General features: G+C 35.9%; 1 protein-coding gene across 4 annotated transcripts in view; it reads right to left on the reverse strand.

Annotated features, from left to right (window-relative positions):
- Positions 1-21,629, reverse strand: part of SRBD1 (S1 RNA binding domain 1) — a 123,728-nt gene that overhangs the window by 29,880 nt on the left and 72,219 nt on the right. For all 4 annotated transcript variants that reach the window (XM_018085353.2, XM_018085355.2, XM_018085352.2 and 1 more), the window contains one exon: positions 20,692-20,774. In XM_018085353.2, the coding sequence (XP_017940842.1) occupies positions 20,692-20,774 (83 nt within the window). The remainder of the gene's footprint in view (positions 1-20,691; positions 20,775-21,629) is intronic.

Consider the following 21,629-nt stretch of genomic DNA (forward strand, 5'->3'; position numbering starts at 1 on the left):
TACTTACTCAGGCTACTTTGACCTGTAGGTGACAGAACTTCTGGGAGATATTTGCTTACAGTGACAGTTGTGGGTTTGTTAGGATATTGTGAAATTAGAAGAGCAATAACCTCCCCTGCCACAGTCACACACACATTGCAGAACCTTTAAACTTCACAGTACTTCGATATAGGTACCTGAATACAGTCCCAGTTTCACGGATGACAAATCAACACCACAAGAACTTAGTAATTTCTTTTAAACAAAAAACGAAGTAAATTAAACAGAAAGGATCACAATTCTTCATTTCCCAACTGCAACCCAAGCATCACTACCCAGGAGCAAATAGCATACAGATTGCTTCTCCGATATGTTATGATGTTAATGCACTCATCGCTGTGTTCGCTGGTTGCTTGGCCCAGGGTCAGCTTACAGATGTTTTTGTATCTTTGCTTTGAGTTGTTCCATGCATCATTGAAAAACAATTAAAAACATAGATTCTAAAGTGAATGATATTTAGAACTAGTAACCACTTCTCATTAAACCATTGTCTTTATTACAACAGGAGTAAAAAAAAGTTCTGCAACTGAACCTCTTCTGTCCTCTTTCAGAGCAAGTTCTCATATGCCCAGTTCACTAATGATAAAAATTAGGCTGCCCTCTTTCATTAAGTTATTTTCAAGTAGGAATCAAGATTTTGATGTAACTAGGCTGTCCTCTCAGACTAAAAGATTTAAGGACTGGACAAGAAGCTGGAAAACAAAACCATATAATACCACAGTCAAATCCCAGCAGTGGGAAAAATGTCTTCAATAACTGATCTCACGTTCTCCTGTTGCTACTTAACTGCTAGACACACCAACTAGACCACCTCACACGTACAACCAAATAAGACAAACGTCTCCAACACTGTTTCAGTTAAGTATATTCCTAAGATGCTGTCTTTGTAAAACAATGTGAAAAAAATAAAAATGGCCTGCACTTGGATTTGGGGGTTGATGAGTTTTTTGTTTGTTTGTTGCTGATGGGTTGTTTTTGTTTCTTTTTTTTTTTTTTTAGTTAGACAGGATTTATGAGGAATAGATTTTTATTATTTCACATATGCTTCTAAAAGAGAACTGGAAACCAACATCCAAATGGCTCAAGTTATATGTATACCAAAGACCTCTATGTATGAGGTATGGAAACCTGGTCCAAAGTATACTGAAGTACATATAGGTTAAGAAAATGAGAAGAGAGCATTGCACATAGACTCACACAGATTATGTCATATTAGAGGAATAATTACTTCGTCTTGAAAATGTTTCTCAAACGAAGAGAAAATGCTTCTAGCACATCAACCATTCTGAAATTTATACTTGGAACAAGAATGTTGAAGAACTGATGTTCTTCATAATGGTTTATGCACAAATATGTTATTTAAGTACTTTCAGCCTTCTCCATCGTTCAATTCTAAAGCTTCAGAAAAGCACTGGATACCTCATCAGATTTCTTCCTTTTCCAATCTGCACATGGTGCACCTTATTGCACTAAAACATACATTTTCTCCATCTGAAATTCTGTCTTCAAGTCATAGCTACTGAAAGAGTTCCCTTGGAGAGCTGCAGCATTATAATATTTTCAATAGCAACTAATACAAAACAAGCATAAATTCAGCAGTTTGCTAAGCAAAACTTATTATACAGCAGCCTGAAATTTCACCAACAAAACTCATTTGTCACATACAAGTGTGTTGTAATACAGAACAGTTCCAGCTTGCTGATATCTTCAGATATCAGGAATGTCACCATGCTGACATTTTCAGAAGACTATTGCACATGCACATTCACAATAGTGAATAGCATTCACTATTATTTCCAACTAGTTAGAAGGTTTCATAAAGCATTCATACCTTTAAATAATTTAGATATTAATCTATTTTCTATTTGTCCTAGTAATGTACCTTGCACATTATAGAAGGTATGGAAGAAAAAAAGGCAAAAAAAAACACTCATGGAAAAAAGCCCTTCTGAAAGGTATCTCAAATTCAGGATGCAGACGCCCCAAGAGACAGAAGCATTAAAAAATTTCTTCCCAAAGCCCTGAATAACTAACCCCAACAACGCATTATTATATACCATTTACTTGGGACACTGGCTTTTCAGAAAAGATTATGGAAGAAGCATTGTGCCTTATTAAAGAGAGTTGGGAAATTATATGGTACCTGGTAATAGCAACATCGGATCAGATCTCAGGATGTGATAAAAGAGAGACAGTCTAATGACGTGCACACAGAAGGAAGGAATGCTATGAAAATAAAGAGCATGGACATACTATTTTGCATATACTTCAAGCCAATAACTGTACCTTTAACCTTCTTATCCACACAAGTGCTTTCAGTAAAATGCCTGGGTTCTATAACAGCACTACTCAGAATAGGGTACTTCTAACAATGGCCCTCAGAGAAGTAAGGAAAAGCTAACATATGTTAGGTATCCCTAACATATTCGTTCATCATAACATATATACATAACACCCATCAACACAGCTTTACTACACCACCAGAGACAGAAGAAGTTGCAGATACAGAAGTCAGCCCAGTTAGCAACCCTGCCAACTTACACTTTCTAAGAAGACAAGTCTGAGAATATGATCAGGGACACTGCTTTGGAACAGCCTTAATTAAGATTAAAAGTAGCCTTTCTCTATAATTTAGGAATAAATGGATCTGTCACTGACATAAACCTCTTTCACTGAAGAGACAGAAATTTAAGAGGACATAACAGAAATAATATTTCCTTAACTCCCCCTCTCCAGTTCATTGCATCCAGCAGATAAATTGAAATAAAATGAAGGACAACTACAAGGCAGGAATAAAGGCTGGGGGAAAAATAATCAAACAGATGGGGAGGGGTTTGACATTTACAAAGAATGTCCAGATTATCAACCCACCTACTTTGAAGTTTTGTAATGTCTAAATTTATGCTAATCTTAAGGGAGCAAACAGGCACAAGAATCTTCATTCACAGCAGCACTTCTATACAAGTTGAGGAAGTAAAATTAAGTATCATCACTTGAAACAATTAATTAGAGGAAAGAGGAAAAAAATTGTTACAAAGCTACTAATTCCTCTTCCTAGATAAATGTGTCATAAAAAGTCCAAGTTCACAAAAGAATTTTTATTTTGCTCTGTAATAATAACATACAGTACTTAAACTACTGCAAATAAGAATAACACTTGCTCTTGTAAAGCAAGTGAGTTTGAAGGCTAAATGTATGTTTACCTGGTTGAAATTAACAATTTTCATTAAAGTTTTAACTTGCAAGCCAAGACCTCTGTGATTGCAAATCACTAGTGTTTCAGTCCTTAATTGATTGATAAACATTCTGTCTTTACATATCCTTCTTTAGAAAAAAGACATATGAAATGACAATACACATTATTGAAAATTTACCACTGATTGCTAAAGAAGGAATACCTGAAAAAGTTACTATTAATTATGTAATTAAAAATCAAATTATCGATTTTAAATGTTAAGTCCCATTACTGGCTACTTGTAAGAAAAATCCAACCCATGTTACCACACAAGAGAATAGCGTGAAGCAGCATCATATTGGTTAGTTCCATCTGTTCTCTGCATTCTCCTAATCATTTTTGAACAAAGACTGTTTATTTGCAATCAATAGTACATGAAAACAACGTTTTCCTATAGCAAATGACATGGCAGACAGCATTTCAAAATAGTCAGCATGTTCACTGAATCCAGCAGGACAGTAGCCATTTACCTGCAGCCCTGTACTTCCAAGTGCAGTTCAAGGTCCTGGTACTGCCCTCTGCATTTTGCACAGTTTGGGTCAAACTTCACAACAGTTCAACTTTCCTTTGAAACACTGCCACGCTGGGGCTGTTGAAGAATGAAATCTGCTTGCCCTTAGGGCTTGATAGAGTTAAAGGGCAAAATCCTGGCTCCATTTAAAGACAGTGGGCAGTTTGCCATTTAATTCAATTGATCTAGTATTTCACGGTGACCTTAAGGGTATACCAAAAAGCTTGTACCCACGTATCCTGACTTTGCTTGCAGGAATAGTGGTGGCATGTATTAAGTTTTAGCAGTAATGTCCAGGTGGCAACTAGAATGCTTTTACTTTGAAAGTTCACGGGAAGCTTGCAAGCATTCAAAAATTAATTTCAAAATTCAGAAACTACAAAACAGGTAGTTGAGAAAAACATTCACTTTCACTTAGTCTAGACCATTTTAAAGAAAAAGATAAAGCATCTTATTTCACATGGCTTTTAATATTAACCAAAATGTGGTCGTACCAGTGCCACATCACAAATTACCTAAGAGACATTTGCAGAGACAGCATAAGCAGGACATATTTCACATTACCACCTCAGCATCCTAAGCAAACTACAGTGGCATGGGATTGGATGAGTATATCAACTTGTGTATCACTATGTGTAGGTGCAAATCTACAGGGAAGATTTTATGAAAGCAACTAACCAGATAAGAGAACAGATGATTAGAAAGTCTAACTATGCTATATAGAAAATAAGTCCTTAATCTATCAGCACCTCAACAATCTATGATTACTTGTAATTGGTTACACTATGACTCACATACTTATAAAACAAGGTTTAAATGCTCCCAAACACAAATCACACAACCTTATTCTTACAGGACTGTACAGATAACCTGAGGAAAATCCCAAATATTTTCCCATGTTTTACTCCTCACACTAAAGCAAGACCATCCATCCAGGGAGAGATGCCAGGATGCTTGGATCTCTGCTTTTTTCAGATCCCTTATCTAAATAGTAATCTCTTTCAAAGTGAAAAATATTCCTCTTTCTTCTCAGCTAATGTACATGGGTACTTTATATCCTTATTTAGAAACTTGGCAAGAAACGCATAGTGTAACTGATTTTGCATAATGTCTCTCTCACTTTCAACATTCTGACATAATATTAAAGACCAACTCAGTAAAGTTGACAGCAGAATAATTGTGTTATGCACTGCTTTCTCAGTTTTTGACTAGAAATTAAATCAATAATCATTGCTCAGAAAAATTGTTAATATCATGAGCTTTCCCTCACACCCCAAATTTCAAAAATAAATAGTAATAAAGGCTGCAGACAGTAATTTTTATCTTAAGGTAGACACTGTAGTATTCGTAAAGTCATTAAAAAACATTTTCCACTTATTTTCATCATGTAAAATGAAAAGATCACTGAAATTATGACACAACCTAGCACAAACCTAGTTAGCCCAGGAGAGGGAGAAATGGGAATGCCAATTAATCCAATTACTGACAGAGAAGCTATCAAGACGAGCACCTATCAGGTCAGGTTCAAAAACACATCAGAAGCACCAGTGTTAAAAAAACAGAAAAGAAAAATGAAAAAAGAAAAAAGCCCACGCTCCCTGTGCTGAGTAGCACTATTAAATTCAGATGCAGGATTGTGTTTAGGTTGGACAGGCCCCAACAGCAGAACAAAGTCAGTCTGTCTTAGTACCATAACCAAATTCTACAAGTTAACAGCTTTTCATGAAAAGCTGCCATTTCAAAATGTCAATCAAACCTGAATATAAGTGGGAACTCCTGCAGAAATAACCAGCTGCAGGTTTGAAAAACATTTTTCACTGAAAGTGGAAACACAAAAGATGTTTGAATGAGATCTCTTTTCATTCCTGTAACAGTAGACGGTCATTTTCACAACATCAAGGACAAAAACACAAGACAAAATTGCAAATAATGTCTTGAAAGAACCATTTGCAGGGGTGATGAATGATTCAAGTTACAAATGACAGAATTATCGGCAAATGGAAACTCATTAATATGAAAAGGCTTCTCTTAGAAGACTGCAGTTTGTCTCCACTTTTTCTCATTGTATCTGAACTATTAGGTTGTATGTATTAATTTCAGTATACATTTAATATTCGCTTTCTCACCTTGAGGCAGTAGCTTGCACCAAGATCATCCGACTTGCAATATAAGAAGTATGTCTTTATGGGGGTTTAGGTGTTTAGTAAACAATTGAAATACTTTCAGTTAATAAAAATGCAGATTCTAACAGAGCAAAGCTAAAATTTACAATCTACCTACAGAGAGAACGCAAGTTTTCTAACTCAATTCTGTATATCCAAAAATAAGTCATATTTATACAGTAAACCAAGAGAAAAATATTTATAGAAGTGTACACTATAATGGAAAACAAACTTCCCAATATCACTTTGGCCACATTCTCCTTTCTAAAGAATATAGCAGGAACACAAACATTTTCCCTATTCTCTGAAAGATGCACACCATCTCTGAAAATAAGTTTGCTGTACAAATATCATCTTCATCAATTTCTTATTTAGCAACTGAACTGATGTAGCAGTGATTTGTTTCAGAAATCTCCATATTCAATGCCACAAAAGAAATTTAGCCAGCACAGAGGTTTAGTGAATAGTCATATCAGTATATAGGATTCCCAACCCCAAAAGGTAAAACCTGCACTGTAATATCAATATGCACCTTTCTTATTATAAACAAGTAAGAAAGGAATAAATTGCACAGCAGATGAACACCTCAGCATGTTTGAAAGCTTAGAGTATTAATGTAGACATATTGCCTTATACATATTTACCTTCTTCCCAGCATGACTATCAGTATGACCATCACACAAACAAGAGAACATTAACTCTTTTGAGTGACACCACCTTTTTCTTAAGTTATGCTTTTCACCAAAGTGAAAACACATTTACATGAGCTACATAAAAATCACAAATTAGGATGTGATGAAAAAGTAGTTATATTAAATGTAATTGAACATATTTAAGACTTAAAAGTTTGAGGAGTTGGAAATAACATACGATTCTTCAGCAGTATTCAGTGAAAAATAAGATGCTATACAACATAAAACTGAAACAACTTATCACTCTAATCTCATCGTACTGAGATATCAGTTACATCATCCAATTTCACACTATAGCACTGTTTTCTATAGAATAAATTAATTTCTGATATCCCAAATCTTGATCTTCATATTACATCAAGCTACATTTCTCTAGCTAAAGGCTGCATCACACTTCCAAAGTTACCTGAGAATTTTTTCTAACACTCAAACTTCAGTAGAATCACAAGAAATTTATCAGTACTGCTCCCAACAAGAACACAAAAATACAGCGAGATGTTTCATAGTAAGTTCTTGTTCTTATCACTTTACATCACCAGCATTTGTTTTTAAGTAAGCTGAAGCATATATAGTCTACTCTGAGGTTTTGGGGATGAATAATTAGCTATATGAAGAAACAGCTGAAGAAAGATTAACTTGACCATAAAATGCTGCTACCAAGCCATTTAAAAACCGAGACAGAAAAAAGGAAAGAAGGAAAGAAAAACTGTGCCAAATGTAGTGCCTTAGCAAGCAGTGTTTTTGAACATTCTCAGAAGCATTTACTATTTACTTCAGGAAACAGCTTACAAGTCAAAACACGCTGGAGATTTTTTCTTTTGTTTTGATCTGCCAATTGTTAGTCAAGATTACTATTCATTTTACAGGAGTGTTAAGAATGCAAATGGTTAACAGTAGTATAAACTATATACTTGGTTTAAGTTTGAATGTCTAAAACTATTACACACTGCATTCATCTGCATTCCCTGTTTATGGGAATGAAATATGTAGTCATTTGAAGTCCACAATATGTATACTGTGTTTGTAATAACTGCAGATTTTACAAGCACATTATTCTTTCCATTAGGATTAAAACCTCACCGAATAGCAATTTGTGAAAGAATTCTAGCAGGGCCCTGAGCCCAGAACTCTGACCTCTGATGAGATGCTTGGCAGCAACAAACTCTAGGTCTAAGCAAAACATCTGGTTTCAGTTAGACTTCCTGAAAAAACAGCCCCTGTACTGGGGAAACTGGTATTCACTCAGCTTTGTCTATACACTTTGACTGACTGCAACACTGTAGCAGGGTGGGGGGAGGAAGAGGAAGAAAAAAAAGCTTTGCCAGAATGCATGTCAATCACTGTAGACTTGGTGGCCTCCAAAGAGTCAGGCACTTACACTAGAAGACACTGTACATGTTTGTTCATGCTTCTTGGGCTTTTTGCTATTGTACTTCCTAGCTCAAGGTTTTTTTCAGAATTAGTGCCAACTCTGAATTATCTAATCCAAAACTACAGTCAAGCTCAAAATATAAATTTTGCCTGAAGAAATAGTTTCTGCAGAATTTTTTTAAACAATAATTGTTTTAGCATCATTTTTCTTGCAAATTTAGACAATCACTGTCATCATAAAATGAATGAGAATATTCCCAATAAAAACACAAACTCCCACTGCCAAGAAATTTGTAGGAACAGCAACAGTTTTTGGTTGGCTCCCAAAATTTTTCACAGGCAACACGTTGTTACATGCATTACACAGATAATATTGTACCACAGAAGGGTAACTATTGAGAATGCTGATACAGTGGACGGCAGGGTGTCCTCAGATTCCTGCTCATAAGCGTAATCAGAAAAAACTCCCGCAAAAAGGGTAAGAAAAGGGTGGAGTTGGTTCTTGCTCTTCATTTCCCTGAGATGGAAAGTACACCATATCACAGAGTAGGTGAAAATGAGGAAATGCACAACAATTGCAGGCTCGGCAAGAGTTGCATTTTGTTAAATCTGGCAGCCCCCATAAGGAAGACAAGAACAGCTCGGGGCGGTAGGTAGGACGCGGCTTCAGTAACATACGTGACTGTCAAAAAGTACGTGGCTAAACTCAGTTCACCAGATAGATGTTTTCTTCACAGGAGATTCTGTATTTTTAAATATCATAGTGAAGTCTTTTATAAGTAATTAAGCTATAAAAACAAAACAGTAGCTACTGAGACCTGTTGTGTTAATAGATAGACACAGCAGCATTAAGTGTCTTAGGTAGGCTTGGGAAACTCAAAATAATTGAATTTGCAAGCAACAGATAGAGAATTTAATGGAGATATCTGTCAACACATTCATTAATGCTGCATATGCACACATGTATGTATAACAGACGTGCAATAATATTTAGCTACACACAACTTTGCTACGTACAGATGAATTTACCTTTGCTGGCATTATTAGCAGGACCTATTTCTATTAGTACAATACTTTTCTGTACATTCTCTACTTAATAAAAATAAATTGTGGTGAAAAAAGCATCTGAAAAAGTATTTTCTTCTGTCTACTGCTCTATTCTATAGAAGTCTGTCATACAACTGTATATTGTTAATGTGCTCATAGTTTATTTTCTTCCTGTGATTGCTAATGCAATAATATTTTTATGCCTGTTCTAGTGGTAACTTTACACTGGAATTAAATGTCAATTTCTATTTTCCACCCCCAAAACTCTAAATTAAATGCCACTGATACCTACCCCCTGCATTCAGGCAAAATGCGAGCCACCAACCCACAAAGGGACATTTATAAAATAAGCCTTCCTTGTTTGAACTGCAACATTGCCATCACTGGAGTTTCGGCCGGGAGACTTAAATAAATAAAAATAAACCAAAGTAATAAACACCATGTTTTATGGAGTTGGACAGAATTAAAAAAAAAAAAAAAAAAAAGGAAAAAAAAAGAGGTCCTCCTGGCAAACTTGAAAGATGAAACTTAAAAGCTGCCTCTCATTCCGGAAGACTTCTGGCCCACACTACTCAATGCCATTTCTGAAGGACAGTCAGCTGTGGGCAACAGAGCCACCCACACAAGTGTCCGTGATACCCTTTGGCGCTGTAATGAGATGCCCCTCTATACATGACAATATAGAAAACAAAGCAACATTCCAAATTAAGACAACTTAAAAATTTCTGAGTGCAATAGGAATAATGAATCCTACTAATATCTCAAGCAACACGAGGCACGTCAAAAAAAAAAAAAAAAAAAAAAAAAAGAGCCTGTTAGCCCGAGGCTTTGTAATATATAGTTATGCTCTCCAAGGAGCTAAATTTTTCTACTACTGGTGGCATTCTAGTGGCCCTGTTATCCAAATGTCTGATATGGAACAATTTTTTTTTCTTTTGAAGAAGTAAATCACATATGCCCATAGACTTTAGTTTTCTGGAAGACTGAATATAATTTTAGAATCATCATCGTCAGCTGGTTGACAGCAATAAAGACAACATTCACTTTAAATAACCCTGAATTATACACAGTTGAGTAAATTTGAATTTGTTTTGCTTTAAGGTCTTCCAAAGTTGAAGCCAACATGCTGAACAAAAATATTAAACTATCTATAACCCTGTGTCAACATATGATGCTACTGGGAATGGTAAGTGAATTAATTTTCCAAGGAAAATTAATTACTTATGACTTACAGTTGTAAAAGCAAACAACGTAACTCTGGATTAGGGCACATTTAATTTCTGTTTGGAGTAGCGATTAAATTAATTTCATATAATTCATGGTATGTAATGGAAAGCAGAAGAAAGATGAAATCTTAGACAGTGACTGACACAGAAAAAAGTGTATATTTATGTTCCTGATACAAAAATAAAGGTCACAGATATTAATCACTGTCTAGCGAAACATGATTTTAGTTTCTAAAATTATTTTTTCAAAACTGTTTGTTAGGATAAGTGTTATTAACCAGATAAAAATCTAAAAAGCAACAAGTAACAAAACAGAGAAATCATGCTTGTTCTATTGTCTCAGTGAAAAGTGGTAGTTTTCAGTAATGTCTACTGAATGACATAACTGTCACAAAATTATTATAAGCAACAGCAACACTAACTTAAAATCCTCCTACATTAATATAAATTCATCTTACTTTAAGGGAGAGAGGAAAAATTTGATCACAGTTCCGATATTAAAACAAATACGTACATTAGTACCAGATTACAAGGTAAACATAATGTATGAATTTTATCAGTTACTTACATTTTATAGTAAATAGTTAGTGAGAAAAATAAACGCATAGCTTAAGTAAACCTATGAAATAATTCTTGCAGCATTCCATAGTTAAATATTTGTTCAAACTACATAAAAATTTAAAAAAAATTAATTTATGTATTTCCTTGCAAAACGTATCAAGTTCTTACTTGCCCTAATATCAACCACTAGAACCATTTATAGGTTTAAAATATTAAAATTAGAATTTTAATTGCCATTTCTCCAACTGAAGGAGAGCACAAATTTATTGCTGATTTCGGATTTTTGCATATCAAGTCAACGGCTGCTATACTACGAAATCACACGGAATCCACTCAAAAGTATGATACTATTAGTATTTTTACTCATGAGTCAAATGAATATACTGTTAATTCATGAAACCAAAACAACAGATGCAACAGATGACCACTGCACAGCAAGCAGCGACTATGGAATTCCACCAACAAATAATATTTACATTCACAGTGTTTAAACTGGCCCCACACACATTCAAAGCAAGTGATTCACATCCTTACTGCCACTCTTACCTGACTTTAGACACGAAAGAGATGCTTTTGCTAGGCTAATAGTTTAAGAAATTTTATCGTTTTAATATTTACATTAAAATCTGACTAGAATTCATAACACAGCATCTTAAAGATTAACTTACTTTACATAAAAGACGAATGTTTGAGCCTGAAACACAATTTCATGAACACAAATAGCACATCATGGATACAGGTAATACCATGAGTAATCTGCAGCTCTCCGGTTGTTTTTTACTATAGTATTTTTAAGACTGTTTCAGACTGTTTCAAAAATGCAAAGAACTTGAGTTATGAAAATTTAACTGACACTATGTGAAAGGAGTGAACAAGTCTTCAATGCTAAAATTGTGTATTTTCACTTAAAGTTATTGAACACCTAAAATGCAAACAGGAAACCCAACATCTCACACATTTTAGAAACTGTTCAATCAAAATTCTTTTAGAAAGGCAGATTATCATCCTCTTTTCTGTTTCAGCTTTTAGTCAACCAAGTGTTTCCAATCCAATGCACAAAGAAGCCATATCAGGCCGACTTGCAGAATCCCAGCCTTAGAACTCCCATTTTGCTTCTTTTGACACTTGGCTCCCATGTCAGAACAGTCTTTCAAAAAGTTTAAATCTGCCTGGATGGACCATCACTCAGGTTGCCTGTGTTTGAAATAGGGTTATTAAACAGGCTTGCAGAGAGGGTACCCGATACCTGGGCAATCCTGCTCACGATTTTGTATCTGCCACTTTTATAGTGGTCTGGGAGTAAACAACCTTTACACCTATTTTTCGTGAACAATAACACATATCACTTTAACCCAATTACAACACAAATTGCAAGTCTGTTGTCATATGGTGACAAAAAACTTCCTAACAAACTTCTGCCATGAGAACTGGTAATTAAGCAATCAGAAACAAACTGACAGGGAGGGCAAATCTGTCCAGCAGCTGTTTCCTATCAACATTCTTAGATCATCCCACCTCAGTATACCAACACTTCTGGAGCTTCCCTACTTTTGCTACAACCTCAGCAGCTCTACATATGCAGACACAAAGTCTCTAACATTAAATAGCAACACTGCGAGAGGGAGATTATTAGCAGTAATGTCTAAAATTTACCTGCAGTTCAAGTTGCTTACAAAAGCACATCTCTGACAAGTTTTCAAATGCTGTCTACAGTGCATTTTTGGTGACAGCAGTGAAAAGAGATGCAGTCCATGGGCAGCTTCATGAGTGACATGTGCAGATGGGGTCATACCTCCGTGCTCCTGCACTCTTTGTAAATACACACGCACACATTTTCCTTCATTTCCTTAAAGGGGCAGCATCTCACCTCACTGAGGCTGGCACATTTCCTTGGAGATGTCAGTAAATATATACAGTGTAGTAGCTAAAATAATTAATAACACAACTGTTATTTCTTTCTATATCTCTTTGCTTTGTTATAACCAGCTGTAATAGACTAGCAAAAGTTTATTGTGCTCTGCTGGCAGAACATTTGATTTCTCTTTGCCAGCCAGAGAATAGGTAGACCCAACCAGAGAGACTGCCGAATTACAGAATATATAAACCATCCCTGGCAGTCAGCAAAACTGCTGCTGAAGATTAAATTACACAAACTTGCCAGAGGTGTAACTTACTTGGAAAGGATTCTTAAGTTTTGCTCACCTACTTCAGTGGGGTGGGGAAGCATTCAAAAACATTCTGAGGTTATTACCTCTCCCTGACAAAGCTTGTCTGTGAAGATTTTGCTCCCGTTGGATGTCAGATGGCTGATTCACAGGGCTTCACTTTTCAAAATGAAAAGCACATAATTTACCCTAAAAATTATGTTGGGCAAAACCCACATGACTGTTGCTCGCTTTCCTCCCAGAGCTAACGTTTCATCACTACTAAAGGACAAGTAAGGATTCCATAAGTTGCTCAGTGTTAAAAATCCTGTATTAAGCACAAACATATTCATCAGCTACATATACATTTAAATAAACAAACAAATAAACCTTTTTCCCTACTGACAAGACACTAGGTTTTTGGATTGCCCTAAAGAATACTTTATAGGTATAAAGCCACCACACCCTGTCCTCAAATAGTTTTTGTAAATCTTAAAACTTCTCTCATTTTTTCACAATTTTCAAGGCAGGCAATCCCTTGCAGTATGCAGCAAAAACACTCAGTGACAATAATCGCCTTGCAGGAGACTATGGGTTCACAGGAGAGGTTTAAGTTTCCTTTATTGAGGAGCAAAGCTAAGAGCAGAGTGAAATACTATCCTGCATGTCCGTGTCTTAAAAGTCCCAGGGAGTTTATTCAGAGACAAGATTCAATACATAAGCAGCCCAGAATTTGTCCAGTATCTATACAAATTTTTTTTTACAATAATGGTAACATATCCTTTAGTCTTTTTAAAATTTAATATAAGCATAGCCAGTTTCTTTCATTTCAGCCAGATTCTAGTCTACCAGTATATTTCCTATTATTAGTTTTTTCAACTTAAGATATACCCAAAATCAACCAGCTGCCACATACTGCCAAAAAGGAGTGATTTACATGCAATAGTAAGTGGTCTGATTACAGGAAGATATACAGAAGTGAGCATTGGTATCCTCATCCTTAGACTTTGTTTTGTTTAAGCGAAGGTTCTCTTTAGCCAGTCATTTCAATTAAAGTACAGAAAACCCACAAACAAACTCATAAAACTGCAATTTTATCCTAGGAGGTTCAGTTCTTTGCCTAACTGTGTGCGTATATTCAGTATAGTAAAACAGAAGGAATGCTGAAGCCTTTTGTAGACAGGTTGTTCAACTGGATGTTGAAACCTGCAACCTACAATTCTGACGAGGAAACAACGTTCCTGATGAACTGAGTTTCCACAGGAGCTATGTGAATCATGCAAAATAAAGCACTGCTCACCTACTAAGACATCCCATTTTCTTAATCAAAAAATGTAAGTTGCAAACCCACATCAATTTGTTTTAATGAGCTTAATAAAGCAAGCTCAAGTTTGAGGCTGTTTTGACAAACATACCTCAGAGATGTAAAAAAGAGACACTCTTGCATATCAGCTGTCATCATACTCTCACATCATCCATGAGTGATTCTCCTATGTTATCCAGGTAACACACCTAACTATTCATATACCCTATGGTATAGGGTAAAGTAAAATAAACTTCTTAAATACCCAGTGAAAAATGTACACTTTTGTCTGAAAAATCAGTCAGCTCCATGTAATTAAATAAAAGCATACTACACAAAGGAGATGTAATGAAAATCAGATACCAAGAAGGATACAAAGTCTCTTATATTTCACCATTAAAAACTATGTATCTATTCTAAGGAAAAAAGAAGACAAAGATTTTTTTAAACCACACATTGATTCTTTGCAATAAGCAATGTCAGGACTCTGACAACTCCTGTTTGCAATCACTAACTACTTCACAGCTTTCTGTTAGCAGCTTCCTATTTAAACATAATTTTTCAAGTTTTTATTATTAGAGGAACAATACAACATTTGGTTTACACAGATGACACTAACAAGTCCTGTTTGCTGGGGTTTTGTAAAAACAGGATGACAAACACCTTCAGCACAAGAGACGAGCCAGCTTCTCTTGCATGAAAGACAACATGGGCCATTTTCAGCCCACAGGAGTACCAGGCCAACACACCTGTATCTGGTTATACACAGAGATATCCTTTAGGTGCCCCCCCTCCTCTTTGATCCCTGTATTTCTAAAATGTTCTTATAGTTCAGCTCTCAGATATCTCCAAAACTAGTAGCTATTCAGCATTAAATATACAGTCAGATTGTCTCAAGTAAATAATTTGCACGAGGGCATTCGGAAAAGTAGTAAAATTGTAAGTAGTACTACTGTCAAAAATGAGGTTAATGCTACAGCTTTCTAACAGCCATCCTGTTGCACAGGCACCCACTAGAGGTTTAGAAAAACTTAGCAGTGATGATGCCACATACATCTTTTGAGGGAGGAAGATGATTAAAAAAAATGCAAAAAACCTCAAAGGGCTACACGCAGTTTCAGCCATGTGTAGGAGAGGCCCATAACATCCTTCCACCACTGTCTACCAGTTTGCCCTCATTGCCCTGAGGCAGGGAAGGAAGGACCCATGCAGGGACAGCCTGAGACAGCAGACAGCACTCTATACAGACTTCTAGGAGAAAGAAAAAAACTCCTTCCTTTCCAACAGGAACTGAGATACTACCTTCAGTGAGATGCCTCACTATTAACTAGCTGGCTGTAGATTTTGAAGTGGTTTATACCTGCAATGCCATAATTAAGACAACTGATCCAATTAAGGAGGAAGTATATCTGATTAAAAGCATTCCCTACAGTTGCACTGTCATTTAACAAAACGTACCCATCTTCTTTGGGGAAAAAGCTCAAGCCTAAAAGGCATATCAAATTGCAACAGAAATAATAAAACATCCTGCAGGTAATAATCAAATGCAAAACCAATGCACTTCAATAACTAGAGGAACACGGGAAGGAAAATGGACAAGAAGGACAAAGGCATTTCCAGATTCAGTTATTATTAGACATTCTGAATAGGCTTTATGAAACTCTCTTTGACCAGGACCTTTCAGCATTAGATAGAAAACAAACCAAGAATTAGTGCAACGGTTTTTTTTTCCTGAAAGAATGGCTACTTAAGAGTATTGTGTACAGATTTTATTTATTTGACACAAAATGTTCCAGATACTTGATCTGAAATCAAATATCCTCCGACTTCAGAGGTTACAGAGCTACATATATTATCTCTTCGATCCTTTTGGGATGTTAATTTTCCAAATTTCTCCAACAGTGAAGATGTTACCATGCACAAAAATGCATTATGAACAGATTTTTGCACTCCAGAAATTATAAAGACCAAATAGGATGCTGAGATCAGACACGGTGCATTTTTAAATATTATACACAGTTTGTGAAAAATTCTAATCCTTCAACACAGAGCACATATCTTGTTCTTAGGTTACAGATGAGTTTGAGCTCCATCTAGCTCTTTCTCTAGAGGTTACTGCTTACTGGTTTTGTTAGCATCCAGGGATTTTGTACATCAACTGAACATCAAAAGACCAACAAACTTAACATACTTCCTTAGCTCTACTTCTCCTTTCTCTGCTTTACAATACAGATTCAGGCTTTGACTTTTTAACAGTATATTAATTTAATTCCAACATTTAATGTGATGAACTCATGGACAGAAAGTTTATGCTAGTGCTGTTTTACTCACCCATGAAAAGTTGGGTCTCTATTTGAGAGGAAGGATTTTTTTTGTTGTCTTACTCATTTTTTTTTGCTCTGAAATTCAATTCCCTAACCACAATCTTTGTGAAGAAGCTTTGTTCTCAGCTCTTATCTACATCTTCCAAGATCATTACAACTGCAATGGTAATTCACTACCAAAATTCCGTTTACAGCATAATAAAGTCTTGAGCCACTAACTGTTTCTTCCCAGATAGGAATTTAGCTTTGAACTGGCATGGGGAGGTGACAAGGCAAACATATTCAGTATCAGGCAGAGTCTGGGCATCATCTTCATGTTCAACTACAGAAGAAATCATAGTAATATGGCCTGAAGGTGATAAATTAATTTTGGCTAGGTTCCTGTCTGGGAGGAAAGAACAATTTTCCTAATGAGATAAAGATGAAGGAAGACAAGGACCTTTAGGCAATTGGAATTTAGTCTGAGAGAGGCCCTAATAAATCAGGTTGTGCTTCTCTTTGTTTAAGGAAATACCTGTTAGGATATCCGGGGCCTGTTTATTTTTCTCTGACAAACCTGATTTTCTTGGCAGTGCACAAACTCAGAATCATACATTGAAATAAGAATAAAAGCAGGTGGTCAAATAAAAGTTGCAATTTTTTTTTCATCTAAAATAAGTAAACACAAATCCTGGCTGATGGAATTCAATCTGCACAGATCTCCTGCTACCTCGAAACTTGTATTTCCATATGCAAAGTATCCACAGCCAAATGAGCAGATTTGCTTGGAAAACTTGCACTAGAAAAACTAGGGAATATCAATATTCTCACAGACATGCATATGAAGTACCAAGAGGTTAGATGGGAGGGATTGAAAATCCCACGGAAATAGCAAATACAGAAGATGCAGCCCCTTCACACAGTACTCTTGGTGGGCCACACACTCCACAGACTTCGAGCAAGCTCATATTGTGAGCAGCAGATTTAACACATGCACACTTTCCTGTAGCACTACTATCACTGCTGACAGCAGCAGCAGCAGCTCCTGCACCAGTTGGTCACTCCGCTGAACACACAAACGTTCCTGTACCACAGTCCCATGACAAAAGCTACAGCCTTCATCAGGTAGATTCTACTTCACCAGTCTCTCACCTCAACCTCCAAGAAAAGACTGATATCACTGTATCTACCACTGCCTTTACAGCAGAACAGTTTGGGACCTCTGGCTATCATGAACTGACAGGGAGGCCATGTCCCGAGTCAATCAGGCTGTTGTGAAGGCAGCAGCCGCAGCTCTACAAGCCACGCATTCCTGCTCCTCCCTTATGCCAGTTCAGGACACCACATAGCCATTGCTAGCACCACAAAATTATTGGGGCACTTGGGTAGAAGTAGCAGAAAAGGCAGGATCACTTCCTCAGGGAGTTCACACATTGATCAACACACAGTGAGTGTGCAACCAGCCCTCAAGAAACCACCACCCTGCTCGTGCTACACAGTTTCCACAGTCGCCGGCAGCAGCACGCAGTCTCAGCCTGTCTCTGCCTAAAGACGAGTCGCTGTCTCTCCTTCAGGACAAGAATGACAAAACCTGGATTTGTCAGATTCTTAAATATCAATTTCAGGGTGTTGAAGAAAGAAAAGGTCATATTTAAATGCTAGGTTTAGAGTTACAACAGGCTAAGAAAACAACCAACCACCTCTGTGAAAAGCCTGTTATATTTCTGATTTAGACTGCACATTGCATACTTCAACCCAGGAATTAATAAAAAGCTACAGCCAGCAATTATATTATAAATTAAAATGCAATAAAACATTCCAAATTGCCTTGGATATCATAAAATTCTGTGCCTGAAATACTCTTTATCTGAGGGATTATATCAGCTGTTGCTCTGAGACTCCCTGTACAACACAACAGCTTTTTCCATGCCCGTCCTCTGAGACACCAGCAAGTGACCGTTCCCTCTGAAGGAAGACAAATCATAAAGCTTAATTCCTCTTCTCCTCCCTTCCCCTCCCCTGCCTTAAGAGAGCTGTCATCCCCAAAGGGCAGCAGACCACCTGACTTCACTTTCAAGAGTGTAAATTTGCTTTCAGTTGTGTCACATAAAGATCTAGTAATTCAGAAATTTCTGTATCACTGAATGAGCACATTATAGCTTTGGTGGTGATTCTTCAGAATTCTGACAGGACGTTTATCTACCTCAGAGGATTTATTCAAACCATGACAAGACTTAAAAATGCAGATAGCTGGCAATGAACAATATTTGAGGTCTACCTCCATCAGACTGCGAGGAATTATTTCTCTGAAACTTTTCATATAACCAATTTGGACAGTAACAAATAACGCAGTTGGGGATTTACTTCCAACACACCAGTAGTGGACCAAGAAGCTTCTCTGAAATGGTCAGTAACATGGTACTTACCCTGTTCTCTATCACTGCAAAGCAAATCATGCCAGTTTCAGCCTCTGAGACCATAGGGAACTGTTGCAATACATTCAATGCAACATTCATCTCATAGTACAATGCTCCCAAACCCACATAAGCATCAACAATTCCATGTCTTTTTGCTTTAGATGTATGCTTGTACAATGTCCATGTGAACCACAGGAAATGGTGTGCATCTAAATCAATACCTTATAAACACAGCAATGCAAGTTCCTAGTACTCAAGAATTCACTATATACTTCAAGAGAGTAAAATATTTCATCTTGGAATTGATTTTTAAAAAATTTTGTTTAAAAAGAACATCAACCAACTTCTCTACGTACTGACATAGCATTTCAAGGGGTATTTTTGGTAAATACTTTTTCTTTAAAGCAAGGACGAACAAAAAATCTGTATCACTGTTCATTAATTTTGTTTTGACATATTGCTGCTATTGTTATAAATAAAAGCAGTAAGTAAGGAAACCAACTATGCTTCAGATTGAATCTCCTCTTTTTGACACCCCTTGATTTATAGCTGCCACCATTAAAGCACATTTTCACTGAAATCTGGATACATATGTTAAAGAAATCTACAGTATTTCAGCCCTTCAATCTAATTTTCAAAAAAAACCCCCAACTACAATATAGTTCATACCAAGGTATTAAAGTTAGGTTTACCGATATGTTTGCTGTTCGCAAGCAATGTATGTTTTATCGTCTGTGGCAATACAAGTAGGGCTTACAAAAGCAGGTATGAGTCATTCCTTAACCAACTAAAATGTTGACCTCGGTTCCTTAAAAATCAAACAGGACATACATTTCTTGGAAATTTTTCCTAGCACCTTTTCTTTGTCACACTACCTTTAGCAGTGGCAGTAAAGGATTCTATGCTTCTAATTGCATTCTATTCCATTAACTCTCATGAACTTATCTGAAAGAACAGACCCAGACAGTTCTATTTTTACTCACATTCTATAGTTTCAAAAATATAGAGAAAAGCACATGTCAAGTTTTCTTTTTCTTTTTTTTTTGCTTCTCTATTTGGTGGGACTTAAGCATGTGCATAAATGCTTTCCTGAATCAATGCCAGCACGTTATAAAATGACAATAACTTATGTACCACTTCTCAATACAATGTTCTTTGTAAAGAGAGTTTGAAGACAAAAGTTACTTCTCAGAAATAATCTACAAAAATGTAGAAAAATCAGAATTGTCAAACATTTTCCAATTCAGCTTTAGTAAATGAAAAACTTCAAAACAAGTGCTTTTATTACAAACTTCTAAGAAGGAATGCACCTAACAGTACAAATTAGTGGTTTCTAAATGGAGGATCAATATCTCATTGCATTTTACACAAAGAGCTAAAACCCCATGCTGTAACAATACAAAAAAGAGAAAGCTTTACAGATCAGGTTACTTGTCTGATTTGACGTTTTTAATAGACTATACATCTGGCTACAGCCATTTCAGAGTCTCAATCACAATTGTTAAAAGCAGAGATTAAAAAAAGAGGTAGTTTATGACTTCTAAGTATTTTCTACCATTCTATCAACACTACAAATGCCTTTTAATGGAGACGTAGCTAGCTGACAATTATAAAGCAGCATCTTGGTGTTGCTCTGTATCATGACAGATTACTTAGATTAAATGATATGTATTATCTTACCTGATACATTCCAACTCCTATGTGTTTGGGCTCAATTTTCACTAGTTCAGCTAATGGGTCTTGAACGCGTCTAGCAATAGAAACTGAAAAAGAGAATTAGAAAACAGTGATGATTTTGTCTGAGAAACCAAAATCATATAATTGCTTTTGCTAATTTTTCTTTTTACATCTTCTACATATTTAATTTATTTTAAACCTGGAAATAATCAATAATACATTTTTTGCTGTTATACACAGGATATCAAATATATATTAACCAAATTCGTTACTTGAGTAATTCAAGCAAAGACCTAAGGAGATTTCAAACTGTAATTGTGACATTTAAGTTTTTGAGTCACAGAGTTAGTAAATAAAACTGTACATTATACTTTTTCCCATGTATCCACAATAAATGCATATGTAACATTTAAACTATGTAAGAAGCCTTTACCTTAACTCGCAGATATGTAGAAACAAATAAACATTTAAAAAAATAATGGAGTAACTTCACAGACTTGTTCATCTAATATAGTATTCACTAAGGTATATATTTTATCCTTATATATTATATATTTATCTAATTCAACCATAAAATTCAGTGTTAATTTTGAAAATGGTTCTTTGACTTGACTAATCTAAACTGCATAACAAAACACACCAATTGCAAAACTGCAACCTGTCATTGCTATAACCATGTTTAGAAAAACAAAAGCAATTTCCAACATTTCTGATGCCTTTAGGAGCACACGGTCTTCTAAATCGAAATGCTGAAGCAAACCTACATTTATTAATAAATCCTTTGCTTACCGAAATCTCAGAAAAAAAAAAAGCTCTATTTGCAAATGTAAATTCTCAACTACGGTCAGATTCCACAGATACTGTGTTGTATTCAGTACAAATCCCACCCCTAGACCTCCAAAACAATAAAAATTAAAAATGAAACAAACAAAACCTTAAAA

The sequence above is a fragment of the Manacus vitellinus genome, unplaced genomic scaffold (assembly GCF_001715985.3).
Source record: "Manacus vitellinus isolate BGI_N305 unplaced genomic scaffold, ASM171598v3 scaffold_8_pilon, whole genome shotgun sequence".
Taxonomy (NCBI): Eukaryota; Metazoa; Chordata; class Aves; order Passeriformes; family Pipridae; genus Manacus; species Manacus vitellinus.